This window comes from Peromyscus maniculatus, chromosome 8 (assembly GCF_049852395.1).
Source record: "Peromyscus maniculatus bairdii isolate BWxNUB_F1_BW_parent chromosome 8, HU_Pman_BW_mat_3.1, whole genome shotgun sequence".
NCBI lineage: Eukaryota > Metazoa > Chordata > Mammalia > Rodentia > Cricetidae > Peromyscus > Peromyscus maniculatus.
In genome coordinates this window covers 50253947-50267609 of record NC_134859.1, presented here as the reverse complement: position 1 = coordinate 50267609, position 13663 = coordinate 50253947, and the positions used below count along the sequence as shown (strand labels likewise).

The window sequence follows — 13663 nt, the reverse complement described above, 5'->3', positions numbered from 1 at the left end:
TGTACACTTTCATGCTTGCTGAACCATTTTATTCTAAACACTCAGGTGTCCCTTTTCCAAGATGTACATTCTTTTACATGAACACAATAACGTTAAAAGAATAAAATAGTCAAGAATTTTGTTTTATTACATTGGCAATACTTAGATTTCCTAAATATCTAAAAAATAGTCACCTTAAAATGATGCCTCATTTTCAGCTTTTGCATTCTTTTTTTTAGTCTGAGCTGGCCCGGACCATTCCTCCCCCCCCCCCCCTCCATGGAATTGACCTTTTTAGAAGTAGCTTTAGAAGTTTGTGTTCTTCGTGAGTCCGGGTACCCCACGTGATTAGATTCAGACCATAGATTGTTTTAGGATGCCAACTTCATAGATGTTATCTGCTTTATATTGCACCATATGACAAAGCACATCATGATGACTACTTAGAACACTTGAAAGACCATGGGAACAGTTGCAAAATAGTGTCCTCTTTCTTTGATTTACTTTTTCTTCTCTTGAACACACCTGATGATCTAAATTCCAGAAGATATCTCATCCTTCTATCACCCTCCAACACAGTGACTTCTAGAAAGTTACTACAGGGGCTAGAGAGGTGGTTCATGAATTAAGAGCATCTGTTGCTCTTCCAGAGGACCTAAGTTTCATTTGAATTTAAATTTAATTCCCAGCTCTCATGTTGGGTGGCTTGCAACTTCAGCCCCATGGGATTGGATACCTTTGTCTCTGTGAGCACCCACATACACAAGACATATGCACACAGATATGCACATACACAGAGATACAAAATACATGAATAAAAGTCACCTCAGCTTCCTTTTTCTGTCTTTTCCTCGTGTGTCTTCTTGTGTTATAGACACCTTTCTATACAGTATATAAAATGGTGCTAGATCATTGGTGAAAGAAAGGATACACTTTAAAGAAGTACTTTTTGAAATATGTTATTATCAAAGCTTTTCTCTGTTCTGTCAGTGTTTACTTCATAAATTGCATGGCCCTACTATTTGGTGTATATTGTATCTGTTATATCTTCTTTAAGAGTTCACTCTCCCTATTCATTTAAATATTTTTGTTCTCAGTGGTATTCATAGAGTTTAGTATGAAATCATTTAAACTCCTAAAGAGTTCATGGGTTTGGCCAGTAGTGGCACATACCTTTAATCCCAGTGCTCAGGATGCAGAGGCAGAGTCAGGCAAATCTCTGTGAATTTGAGGCCAGCCTGGTCTACATAGTAAGTTCCAGGATAGCTACAGCTGCATGGTAAGACCTTGTCTCAAAAAACCAAACAAACAAACAAAAAGAATTCATGGGTTTGGATACTATTACTGAGAATGGAATGAACATTTTTTAACGTTTCACAGTTGTTATGTGGAAATACCAATAGTTGGCTTATGTTGGCACTGTATCTTGGTGACCTTGCTAATTTAGTATCCCCTGGTAGTTTTAATAGGGATTTCCTGTGTAGAGAGAGTTGTAGAAATTTGAATGTCTCTGTATAAGAGCACCATCTCTACCTTGATTTTGTTGCCCTAGCTGGAACCCAGTGCTGGAATAGCAGGGGTGGACATTTCTATTAGAAAGTGTTGTCTCCAGAATTAACTCTAGGTTGCTTTGAATTTCTTTGATGAAATGAGCACTTTTATCTATTCTTAGTATGCTAAGACTTGTTGCTATTGTTGCCATTATTACTGGGTTTCATTTGAGTTTTGTCAGAAGCTAAAGTTATTGGTCATACAGATTTTCCCCATTATATGAATATGTATTCCATTCATGTTACGTGTATAAGGCTCATATGCATTCCTGAGACAGAACGCACTGGTTCTAATGCATTAGCTCTTCTGTGGTTGGGTTGGATTTACTCATGTTGCTAGTGAGTTCTGTACCTTTGTGTACGGAGACATTGTCTTGCACTGTCTGTGTCAGGTTTTCCTAAGAGCTGGCCTCTTGGAATGAGTTTGAAACCCTGTCTGTCTCTCTCTCTCTCTCTCTCTCCCTCCCTCCCTCCCTCCCTCCCTCCCTCCCTCCCTCCCTCCCTCCCTCCCTCCCTCCCTCCCTCCCTCCCTCTCGTCTTTTGAAATAAAATTTGTATAAGATGGCTGGTATTTCTTCCTTGGAGATTTGAAAGGGCTCAGTGAACCCATCTTAATGTCAGCCTGTTTCTGGGAAGGTGGGTTTTTTGTTCACTGTTTTTCCATTTTTCTTTTAAGACAGGGTCTTTCACTGTAGTGCAGACTATCATGGTACCTGCTATACAGCCCAAGCATACCTTGAACGTATGATAGCCCTCCTGCCTTGGCCTCCCCAGTATTGGGATTATAGGTGTGAGCATGACACCCAGCTTGTGGGAAGGTTTTTAATGATAAAGTCATTAAAAAAATATTCTTCTAAGGTTATTTGTATTTCTTTATTGTCTTGATAGGCTTTCATTTTCCTTTTAAAAATACATTTTTGTTATTTCTTTTAGAATTTCATAGTGCTTTGGATCATATTCACCCCTCTGTCTTCCCCCAGTTCCTCTTGGACCCACTCTCTCACCTGTTCTGAACTTCAGATCCTCTTTTTCTATAAATGGCTCACCAAGTCCAGTTTGTGCTGACCATATCCTCCTAGATGTGCAGCCATCATCCACTGGAGTGTGGCTGGCCGGCCTATCAGGGGCCACGCCCTCCAAAAGGCCTGTTCTTCTCTCCCCCTAGTAGCCAGCAGCTGTCACTAGCTCCTCAGTTCCACATGAAGGCTTATATGGCACCTCTCCCATCTCATATCAGAGGGGTTCATCTATTTGTTTCTTTCAGATGAATAGGACTTCCTAGCCTTCAATCTTACTTAGAAATGTCAAGGCTTTCTCGTTCTCTTGGTCTGCTTAGCTCTGGCCTTCACTGTGTGATTTTGCTGTTGCCCAAGAAGTGCTGTGACTTTGTTGACTTTTTTTTTTTTTTTTTTTTTTTTTTAAATTTTATTTCATTTAACTCACTGTCTTTGCTACTTCCTGATGCTGTTCCTTGGGTCTGATTTCTTCTTTTTGAGGTTATTGTTGCTGTTGTGTTTGATGTTTGGTTTTCTAGTTCCTTAATCTGTACAGCTTGGTTATGATCTGAGACATCTCCATTATTTCCTTTAAGGAGATGATTTCCCTCTGAATAAGACTCAGCCACATCCTGCAATGCATGCTAAGCTGTTATCTCATTTTTATGTAGTTCAAAATAGATTTTTACTGCTTCTTGAGACTTATTTAATCCACATGTTACTTAGGATGTTTTTTGTTCCTCTCTAAATATTTGGTGATATTCAAAGATAGGGTTAGGGTTTGAAGGTACTCATGATTTCTAGTTTATCTCATCATCTCATCATCTCAGCGTGTGCTATGCATTGTTGCCATTCTACATAAGGAGGTATGTGTCATGCCTCAGAACACTAGGTCTGTACTAGCGTAGATTAGTGATGCTGGGACAATGTTTTCTCCTGTGGTTGAATAGGCAGCGTTTTTATGTAGTATGTATCATTTTCAGTAAAATAATGATATTTATAACAAAATGTAAGTAGCTTTCAATGAATATTGTTGCAGCACAGTACTTGTTTTCAAATTAAAATGCATGTCTCCAAATTAGTGGTATAGTACAACTATCACACTTTTGAGATGTTTCTTTTAGTAGCAGTTACTGTGAGCCTTTAGGAATAACCCATTGTTAACTCCGAGCCACTGATATACTCTCTTGCTGTTCCTCTGCATCCATTGACACACTCTATAAAAATGGCACCTAATGTCAAGGACTTAGAAAAATGTTCCCTTCATAGAAGTTACTAAAATTTTTGTTTGTTCTACTGTTCATAGATGATATATTATATGATGTGCTTTAATTTGGCTAAAATGATTCATAGGCATGTATCTTTAAAGGCAATTCAAGTAATAAATTTAACCTTATTGAGAAGAATTAAAGGGTGGGATAGTACAGTGATGACAGTTCCTGCTTTGCTTTTTTTTTTTCTTATCTCAAGTACCTTGTGATCTGTCTTACCCATTGAGCAAAGGCTGAGAGAGTCAGAATGCTGCCATTGCCTTCCTCCTGCTCCTTCCTATTTACCCTCATTTGCTTCAGCTTTGCTGGTGCTTGAGTATTTAGGGGAGAAATTCAGAAGGACTGTTTTATAGCCCCCATGTTAGTTAGGGTTACTAGTGCTGTGGTGAAACACTATGACCAAAAGCAAGTGGGTGAGGAAAGGGTTTATTCACTTCCACATCGATGTTCATCACTGAAGGAAGTCAGGACAGGAACTCAAACATGGCAGGAACCTGGAGGCAGGAGCTGATGCAGTGGCCATGAGGAGTGCTGCTTACTGGCTTGTTCCCCATGGCTTGCTCAGCCTGCCTTATAGAACCCAGGAGAACCAGTCCAAGGATGGCTCCACCCACCATGGGCTGGGCCCTCCCCCCTTGATCACTAATTAAGAAAATGCCGGACTGGAGAGAAAGCTCAGAAGTTAATAGCACTGACTGTTCTTCCAGAGGTCCTGAGTTCAATTCCCAGCAACCACATGGTGGCTCACAACCATCTGTAATGAGATCTGGTGCCTTCTTCTGGCCTGCACAGGGACACATGCAGGCAGAACACTGTATACATAACAAATAAATAATCTTAAAAAAAAAAAAAAAGAAAGAAAAGAAAAGGAAATGCCAGATCTTATGGAGGCATTTTTTCAACTGAGGCTCCCTTCTCTCTGATGACTCTAGCTTGTGTCAAGATAACATAAGACTAGCCAGCACAAACTTTCTGACTTAGCCATTGACCTCAGTGCAGTCTTTTGCTGGTTGTTTCTAACACAGTGATGTTTCCCTGTTACTCCCAGCATGGCCTTAGACATGAATTCTTCTAGGAAGATGCTGAGGTTTTTGTCTCCCTTCCCAGTTACTACTTCCATTCACCTGCTTCTTTAGGATTCACATAATAAATGACTTTGACTTATCTTTGTATTTCAGCCTGAAAGAATAGACCCAAGTGCGTCACGACAAGGATATGATGTCCGCTCTGATGTCTGGAGTTTGGGGATCACATTGGTATGTTTCTGCTGGCACAGCTTTGTCATAGTAATGAAACAATAAGAGATTAAGAGGTTAAAAAAAATGTTGAAAAGGGATGATGAGAAACTTCATGATTTGTAACAAGCAGAAACTCTTCATTTTTATCTAGAGACACTATTGAAATTTTGGTTTAATTTTAAATGTATCTGCCTTAGTTTGGAGTGCTTTAGCAAAATACTGTGAGATGGTTATCTTAGTAAGACTGGGAATGTATTTCTTGCAGTTCTGGAGACTTGGAAGTCCAAGATCAAGGGTTTGACATACTTTATACAGTGAGCTGATTTCTTTCTTGTTCTCACATAGCAAAGGGGTGAGGGGACATGGCTGTCTAAGGTCTGTCTTGTAAGTGCACTAATCCTGTTTGCTAGGCACTAAGCTCTCTGGTGACCTAGTCACTTCCTCAAGCCCTCTCTTGTGAGGCTGTCACCTTGGGTCTTGGCTTCTACATAAGGACTTTGAGGGGACATAGTCTAAGCCGTACTTTTTTATGTACTCATTTCTTCTTCTCCAAAGTTGATTTTCTTGTGTTTACTGTTGTTCTAGATCATGCTAGGATTGTTGTTGTTTCTGGTTTTGAATGGCTTCTGTAGCTTCTACATTATCTGTGAAGTTTCTGTCCCACATGGGTTCTATGAGGTAGACAACATAAAATGCCTTTGCTTACATTTTCCTCCCATTTTCAATTTGAGCCAAGACCCCTTAGTTCAGATTTAGAGTAATGGGCTTTTTATAGCTCACCAGTCTCATCTTTTAAAATTGGAATTTCTTCCTGTAATCAGAGTGACATATCCTTGTTAATTTTGGTGAGAACCATTGACAGACTAATGGATTCTCTCCTATAGAGGGGAGACTCTCCACTTTGCCTCTGCAGGTCTACAGCTGTCTCCCCTTTTTCTCGTCATGAAACCAGTCACAGACTATAGGCAGACCTGTTGCTCTTACTTTTAGGGGATGTTTTGCATGTAATTCATACTTTAAATTCAGAAATGCCTGCGTAGTACCTCCCTGAGCAAAAAAGCCAGGCATAATGGCTGCATTTGTGATGCTAGAGTTGAGAAGGCAGGGGCAGGTATTCACAAACATGTCCATGTGGCCTTAGGCATAGTAGGCATAGTAGGTGAGAGTTCTGTCACTGAATGACAGGCACCCCAGACCCGTGTAAGGTTGTAGTAGAGAAACATTTACACAGGTTCCATTAAGCTGCCTCAGCAAAGCTTTGTTTAGAAACAGAGTGTTTCAGTACTTAGAATCTTCTCATTGCAGACTTTCCTAGGATAATCTTAAAGTAAGTAGTTCTTTACCATAGAACCCACAGACTTCTTATCCAGCCTGTCCTCCAGAGTGAGCATAGGGAGATTATTCCTCATAGGTAAGGGTTAGCCTTTCAAAGCATTTTCCACCTTGACTGAAAAGAAACTTCAGCCAAAGCTGTGACCCTGCCCTCCCCTGTGTATGCCTGCATGTCGGCTTCTCACTTCTCTGTGCACTGGTGTCTAAGTGGAGACACCAGTGAGCTAACAGCTGTTCTGAGGAGAAAGTGGAACTGATTGTCTAAGAATGTTCCTTCTTAGGAACCACTCTCTGTACAAGTTTAGAGCCTCAGCCTCATCTATCAGTCTTTTGTCAAAGCACATACATTTGTTAGCAAATGTTTTAGGGCCATAGTACTCTTTAGATATGTATTGTGTCTTTGATGACATTGGTGTGTGCCCTTTATTGGCTCTTCAAGCCTGACTTGGTTTCTTCAGTAATTATAAAGTCTGGCTGCAGTTGAAGTAACTCTAGGATTCACTTACTGTTGCCTCTGAATTCAGACTGGGTCTTCGTTTGTTAAATGTTCTTTTTACTTTATAAAGGAATCTGGCCACTGTTTGGACTGAGAACTCCTATGCAGGTGACTACAGAGTGTGAAATTGTTTGCTGTAGAAGACTAGACTAAGCCTCTCAGAGCCTTTCATACAAAGGGCTTGGGCCTGCATTATGGTGGTATAATTGACCCTAGATTCAGAGTTTGGCATTCGGCTGTAGTTCAAGTCCTTGAGTTTGGTCGAGGCACACTTCTCTACATTATGTCCTCCACTTAGCCTTAGGATTCAAGGATTCCTCCCTAACTTGACAGAGTTTGAGGGAGGGCTTAAAAGAGTTTTGCTGGATGTTTGGATTGACATCACCCTTTTGATAGGGAGTAGTAAATCATGCCTAGTGTCTTTGTTTTTGTTCTCTTTAGTACGAGTTGGCCACAGGCCGATTTCCTTATCCAAAGTGGAATAGTGTATTTGATCAGCTAACACAAGTGGTAAAAGGAGACCCTCCACAACTAAGTAATTCCGAAGAAAGGGAGTTCTCCCCCAGTTTCATCAACTTTGTCAACTTGTGGTAAGTACTCTATTCACCAGTGTTCAGACCCACATGGTGGACAAGTCAGGCAACTTAATCTCAGTTACATGGATACTTTATATAGGGAAAAAGATCCTTTGTTACATTACCTCTAGCTAGGCCTATGGCTCACTGCTGTGTGGAAATTCCAGCCAGCCTGAGGAGGCATCACCCTCTAATTCTACTACAGGTATTGGTGATAAGCAGCTGTGGGTGCTGGAGAAGCAGCTGCCTCCAAATCACCAGTTCCTGGTATAAGCTAAATGTCTAGGTGAGATTGGTAATCTTATCATGATAAAGTTGTGCCAGGATTATCTGAATGCTTTTACTACTCATTAACTCACCAGACCAGACTTGAAGGCATGGATCTCTGCTCTGATAAAACCTAGAGCATAGCTGGGTATGGGTAGGAGTAGTAAGGTCAAGTCCAAAGCTTAATTGATTAAAATGTATCCATTGGCTCTTTCTAATCCTGTTCCAAAGAAGGCACGAGCTCCATGTCTGACATGTTGTCTAGTCTAGCAGTTCTTTTCTATGTGATTGGCACCTAAGAACACACGTGTGTAGGGCGAGGGAGATGGCTCCATGGGTGAAGCCCTTGCTTTGCAGATAGAACTGCCACTGGAGCTCTGTCTAATCCCAGAACCCACTGAAAGCCAGGTGGGCAAGGTGGCCTGCTTGTCCTGCCGGCACTTCTCTATGCAGACAGGGCAAACTGGCCAACTAGATAACAGAGTCAGGGAGCCCTGGATTCAGAGAGAGGTCTTCCTCAATAAATGAAGTAGATAATGATTGAGAAAAAAGTATGTCAATCTCTGCCCTCCACACACAGTTGTGTGCACATGCACCCACACACATGTGAGCATGCATACGTATATGCGTGCAGACCACAGGCAAAGAATAAATGTATATGGATACGGCTAGTAGTATTGTATTCTGTTTTAAATAGCATTTTTAGGTTAGCATTTAGACATTTTGATAATTGCTCATTTTATTCAGCGTGATTTAAAGATGCCTTATTTACTCTTGAGCATGCTTTTGTTTTTATAGGAATGCCATCTCTCTGTATGTACTCTCTCTGGGTTTTATAAGACTTCTAGTGCAGGCTCTAACATTGTCCTCTTTCTGAATAATGAGAAAACATTTGGTGACTGGAGTTTTCAAGTCTCTTTCATCTTCTCTGACCAAATTCTGCCTCTTGTGATCTTTCAGAAAGGGAAAATAGTGCCTCAAGAACTAGATAGAAGAAAGCTTGTGGATGACAATTGGCTGGTTCCCTCTCCTCACTGAAAAGCAGTCTGTTCTTTATCAATCTGCACATATTATATGCAGTTGTATAATTCCATAAACTTGATCTTTCAGTATATTCCATTTTAATGAATACTTGCTTAAGGAATCAAGCATTTATCACAAACATTTAAATTTATATCTATGTGTTGTGTGCCAGAGTACATATGTGGAGGTCAGAGAACAACTTTTGGGAGTTCATTCTCACCTTGTACCTTGCTTTGTGAGATGGGTCTCATGATTCTGCCACTGTGTGGTGTATTCCAGACTGGCTGATCCACAGACTGCCTCTGTCTCCCATCTCTTGGGAGTATAGGGATTGCACATGTACGCTACTACATCCGACTTTTTACCTGGCTCTAGAGATCTGGATTGACAGCAGCAGGCTTTCAGGACACTGCTTTCCCCCACTGAGTGATTTCCCCAGTTCTGCTTTGTTTTGGTTCCTAGACCTCCTCTGTGGTTTTATTTTTATATGTGTGTGTGTGGTGCTTATGTTACATTTTCTCCTTGTTTTCCTCTGGCACAGTAGGCAGCAGTGGTGAATATGTGTCCCATGTTTTTTGTTTCTTAGTATGTCAAAATTGCTGTATAAATAATTATATCTACAGTTGAAGGATATCTGCCCTCATAAGAGCTTTGTTTAAAGCCTTATATAACCCAGTCTAGCCTTGAACTTTCTATATAGCCAAAGATGATCTTGACCTGGTCCTGCCTTTCATTTGTACAAAGCAAAATAATTGGATCAATGTGACTTCATCTTAACACTGTTACTTTCATGTTATTTTAGCCTTACAAAGGACGAATCTAAAAGGCCAAAGTATAAAGAGCTTCTGGTGAGTATGGACCCCATAGTTAGTTCACTAAGCAGCATACGTCTCCATAGAAAGGCTTGGCCTTGCAGAGTGTTTCAGACAACAGACTTTACTCAGAGAAAACTTGGTGGTTATAATTTTCTTTATAATTTACTAGCTCATTTCTTATAAAAAGAATTTGCACTTAGCATGTCAAAAAACTCCCCTAAAGCATTTCATTGCATAGTCTTTAGTATATGTAAGAAAGTCAGTGGGAACTTCATTCATTGTGCATACTCTCCCTCTGCTAATGTGTATCACTCTGCCAGAGGAGTTCCCCTTCATCTCATGAGAAGCAGTCTCCTTTGTGTGGTTTTCCTCTGAGCAGAGAAGAAAGTATTGCCTGTGGTCCAATGATGTGGGAATGTTTTAAGACAATGTTAGATTGCTTATCACATTTAGCGTTTTCCAAGGCTGTCAAGCCAAACTTGTGGTCAACCCAGCAATGACTATAAAGATACTCAGGTGCTATCACCAGAGAAATTGTAGGAAAAATTGTTGTTTATGGTGACAGAGGACAAAAAGGGCTTGATGAAGCAGATTCCAGGCTATGGGCTCTGGAAAACACAGGGAAAGTCTCTTTTGCCCTCTTTTTGAGTAGAAATCAGAAAGTTTGAAACTGAAAACCTCTTTGAAAGATCCTTGTAAGCTCCCAATGGGGGAAGTGGAGGCTTGTGATCTGCTCTGGCGTCCTGAGAAGCTGGACTGGGAGGCCTGTCGTTCTTGGCTCTCACGCGGTTCTTGCATGCTGAGGGACAAACAACTCCGTCTCTTCCTCAGTGAATGCTCTCTGTATACAGCTAAGTTTTGAGACCTCACTGCCAGGGTGTAACCTCCAGATGGGAACCTAGTATGTCACATCTAGGGTGTCTACATCCAATGAAATGTGCATGTGATAAATGCCTCTCCTATGATATGCAGAAGCTCTATTTGGGTGGGAGCTTTTAGTTCTGTGCTATATAGAAACTGAGAAAGGTTGAGTTAGGGCTCTAATATAAATGTTTGATGCTTTTCTCTGTTCAATTTTCTTGCAGAAACATCCCTTTATTTTGATGTATGAAGAACGTACTGTCGAGGTCGCATGCTATGTTTGTAAAATCCTGGATCAGATGCCAGCTACTCCCAGCTCTCCCATGTATGTCGACTGATACCGCTGCTACATCAGACTTTAGAAAAAAGGGCTGAGAGGAAGCAAGACGTAAAGAGTTTTCATCCTGTATCACAGTGTTTTTATTGCTCGCCCAGACACCATGTGCAATAAGATTGGTGTTCGTTTCCATCATGTCTGTATACTTCTGTCACCTAGAATATGCATCCCTGTAATTCCTGACTGATCACAGTGTTAGTGCTGGTCAGAGACCTCATCCTGCTCTTTTGTGATGAACATACTCATGACGTGTGGAAGTCAGTACGATCAAATTGTTGACTGTGATTAGATCACACCTTAAATTCATTTCTAGACTCGAAACCTGGAGACGCAGCTACTGGAATTGTGTTTCGTCAGACTTCCAACGCCTGGAAGGACACAGTGATGGATGTACTGTCTGAACATAGAGACTTGGGCTTGAGTGAGAAGAGCTTGCACAGCCAGTGAGACACATTGCCTTCTGGAGCTGGGAGACAAAGGAGGGATTTCCTTTTTTTCACCAAGTGCAATAGATTTCCTGATCTGATATTCTGTTGCTTTACAGTCACAGTTGATGTTTGGGGATCGATGTGCTCAGCCAAATTTCCTGTTCAAAATAATCATGTTAAATTAGAATGAATCTATCTTTACCAAAAACCTTGTTGCTTTCAGAGAGGTGAACATTAAAATACTGAGACGGGACAGAATGTGTTCCTTGTCCTTTCCCAGCCCTGCTCTTCACTGGGAAGGTACAGGAGACTGCCACTTGTCATAGAAGGTGCTGCCAACTTGATGCTCTGCCTGCCACCGACTGCCAGGACCGAACGAAGGAAACAGTACTGAGGGCAAAGTTTACAGACGGTTTGATTCTGGGATCTTCTCCAGAACAGTGTGTAGCAGCTATAGATTTTCCCTTGGCCCCAAGCCTGGTACTTGAGCCATTATAACTCACTAACAGGGAGAAGTAGCTAGTAGCAATGTGCCTTGATGATTAGATGAAGATTCCTGAAGGCAGCAAAACACCAAATCACAATTCTCTGCTTCTTGCCAGCATGGGCCAGGTCTTCAGTTTCTAATTCTTTCCCTTCCCCATAATCTGTTGTCACCACAGGACTTTTGCTCAATCCAGTATTTCCCCTTGTTTTTTACATTTGGAACCCTAACATAACCAGGGATGCTACTTACCAAGGACTTGTAGCCCTGCATCTCTCCTGTGCTCTAACGTTTGAAAAGCCGAGACAGCTGGCCTCAGTTGATATGGTAGGTAAGAAAGAGGCAGTCCGTTGGAGAGGCACTTTGAGCAGAATGAAGATCTGAAATGGCAGCCTTTCAGATAGGTGTGTCACCTGTTGGGGCCTCTACCAGTTCACTGTCTCCCTTGGATGTGGAATTTTACCCATCTCTGCCCCTCCCCCCCAAAGTAAAACATAAAGTAAGCCACTTCATCTCATGTGCTGCTTGTCCTCACTTACCCTTTAGCCAGGCACTGAGCATCAGGTTTTGCATAGCAGTTTGTCAGCACTAGAAGGTGCCCTGAGACGCAGGTGATGCCCTTACAGAATCATGCCCTGGTAGGTACTGCCGCGTCTCCCAGAGTGGCACTCATCAATATATAAAACAATAAAGGGAGAATGGTGCTGTTCAAAGTTACATCCCTATTCATTGCAGAATTTTAAAATGGTTTATCTCTTGGTCCACTTGCCTAATTTCTGCATTTTTTACCCCTGGCCCCCTAACCCTTAGGTTCTCTTGAGTTTTTCTAGGAGACATTACTGGATGTCTTCCTTAAGCTGTACCAAGCCATCGTCCTCCATTGCTCCCAGGACTCAAGAGGAATTTGTTTCTCTGCTGTCAGCTTCTGTCTGGCTTAGTATAGCCTCACTCTGCCATTATGCAAATGGAGATCAAAGCAATTCTGACTGTCCAGGAGCTATCTCACTTTCTGCTGTGTGGGTGACCACATAAAAAAAGGCAATTTTAGTGTATTAATCATAGATTATTATAAACTATAAACTTAAGGGCAAGGAGTTTATTACAATGTATCTTTATTAAAACAAAAGGGTGTATAGTGTTCACAAACTGTGAAAATAGTGTAAGAACTGTACATTGTGAGCTCTGGTTATTTTTCTCTTGTACCATATGAAAGTATATAAAAAATATCAAAAAAGCTGATGTGCAGGGATTTTGCCTTATTTGTCTGTAAAAATGTAGCTCAGTAACATAACTGCTTCTTGGAGCTTTGGAATATTTTATCCTGTATTGTTTGAATCCCTCCTCTATTTAAGACATAGCCATGGAATCCACATGTTTATGGAATAGTCTACCTTTTGCCTGCAGGTCAGTTGTAATAAATCTAGGATGTGATGATGACCTTGTAACTTGATTTTCTGCAGTCATACCCTGAGAAGTAAAAAAAAAAAAAAAGACATTAAATTATCTGTGCATTTCATATGGAGGGACATTTTCTCCCTCCAGAAGTTTCTGGCTCTTTTCTTTTCCTCCTCTTTCAGTGCTTGTCTTTGAGGTAACAATGTGGCACAGCTTGCTTTTTCTTTCAGCAGCTGTGCTGCATTCTTTTCGAGCTTGCGCTTGGTTGCTTACTGAAACCACCTTGATGCAGAGTGCTGCAAGAAGCAGGTGCAGTTCTGTCTGTCTCGGAGTTGACAGGAGTCACCCCAAGCTGTGTTACCAGCCAGGCTCCTGGTGCTGAGACTCCCAGGTGAGAGGTCAGTTGTAATCTCTCACTACTACCTGAGAAGAGAGCAGGGTAAGGGGACTTGTAGTTTAAAAAGAGGTACAGGAGTTGTGCCTGGGGAGCATATGGGGTGGGGGTGTGGTAATGAAGGTGAACAAAAAGCCACAGGAGCTTGGAAATGGCGGGAAGCATTTCCAGGTGCTGAATTTCTCTGTTATGTTACCACAAGAGTCAATACATACTTGATCAT

At 41.3% G+C, this 13663-nt stretch overlaps 1 protein-coding gene across 6 annotated transcripts in view; it reads left to right on the top strand.

The window, feature by feature from the left end:
- Nucleotides 1-13088, top strand: part of Map2k4 (mitogen-activated protein kinase kinase 4) — a 95282-nt gene extending 82194 nt beyond the window's left edge. For all 6 annotated transcript variants that reach the window (XM_076542617.1, XM_076542619.1, XM_076542618.1 and 3 more), the window contains 4 exons: nucleotides 4974-5051; nucleotides 7303-7451; nucleotides 9529-9574; nucleotides 10627-13088. In XM_076542617.1, coding sequence (XP_076398732.1) covers nucleotides 4974-5051; nucleotides 7303-7451; nucleotides 9529-9574; nucleotides 10627-10740 — 387 coding nt within the window. In that variant the 3' untranslated portion in view covers nucleotides 10741-13088. The remainder of the gene's footprint in view (nucleotides 1-4973; nucleotides 5052-7302; nucleotides 7452-9528; nucleotides 9575-10626) is intronic.
- The last annotated feature ends 575 nt before the right edge of the window (nucleotides 13089-13663 follow it).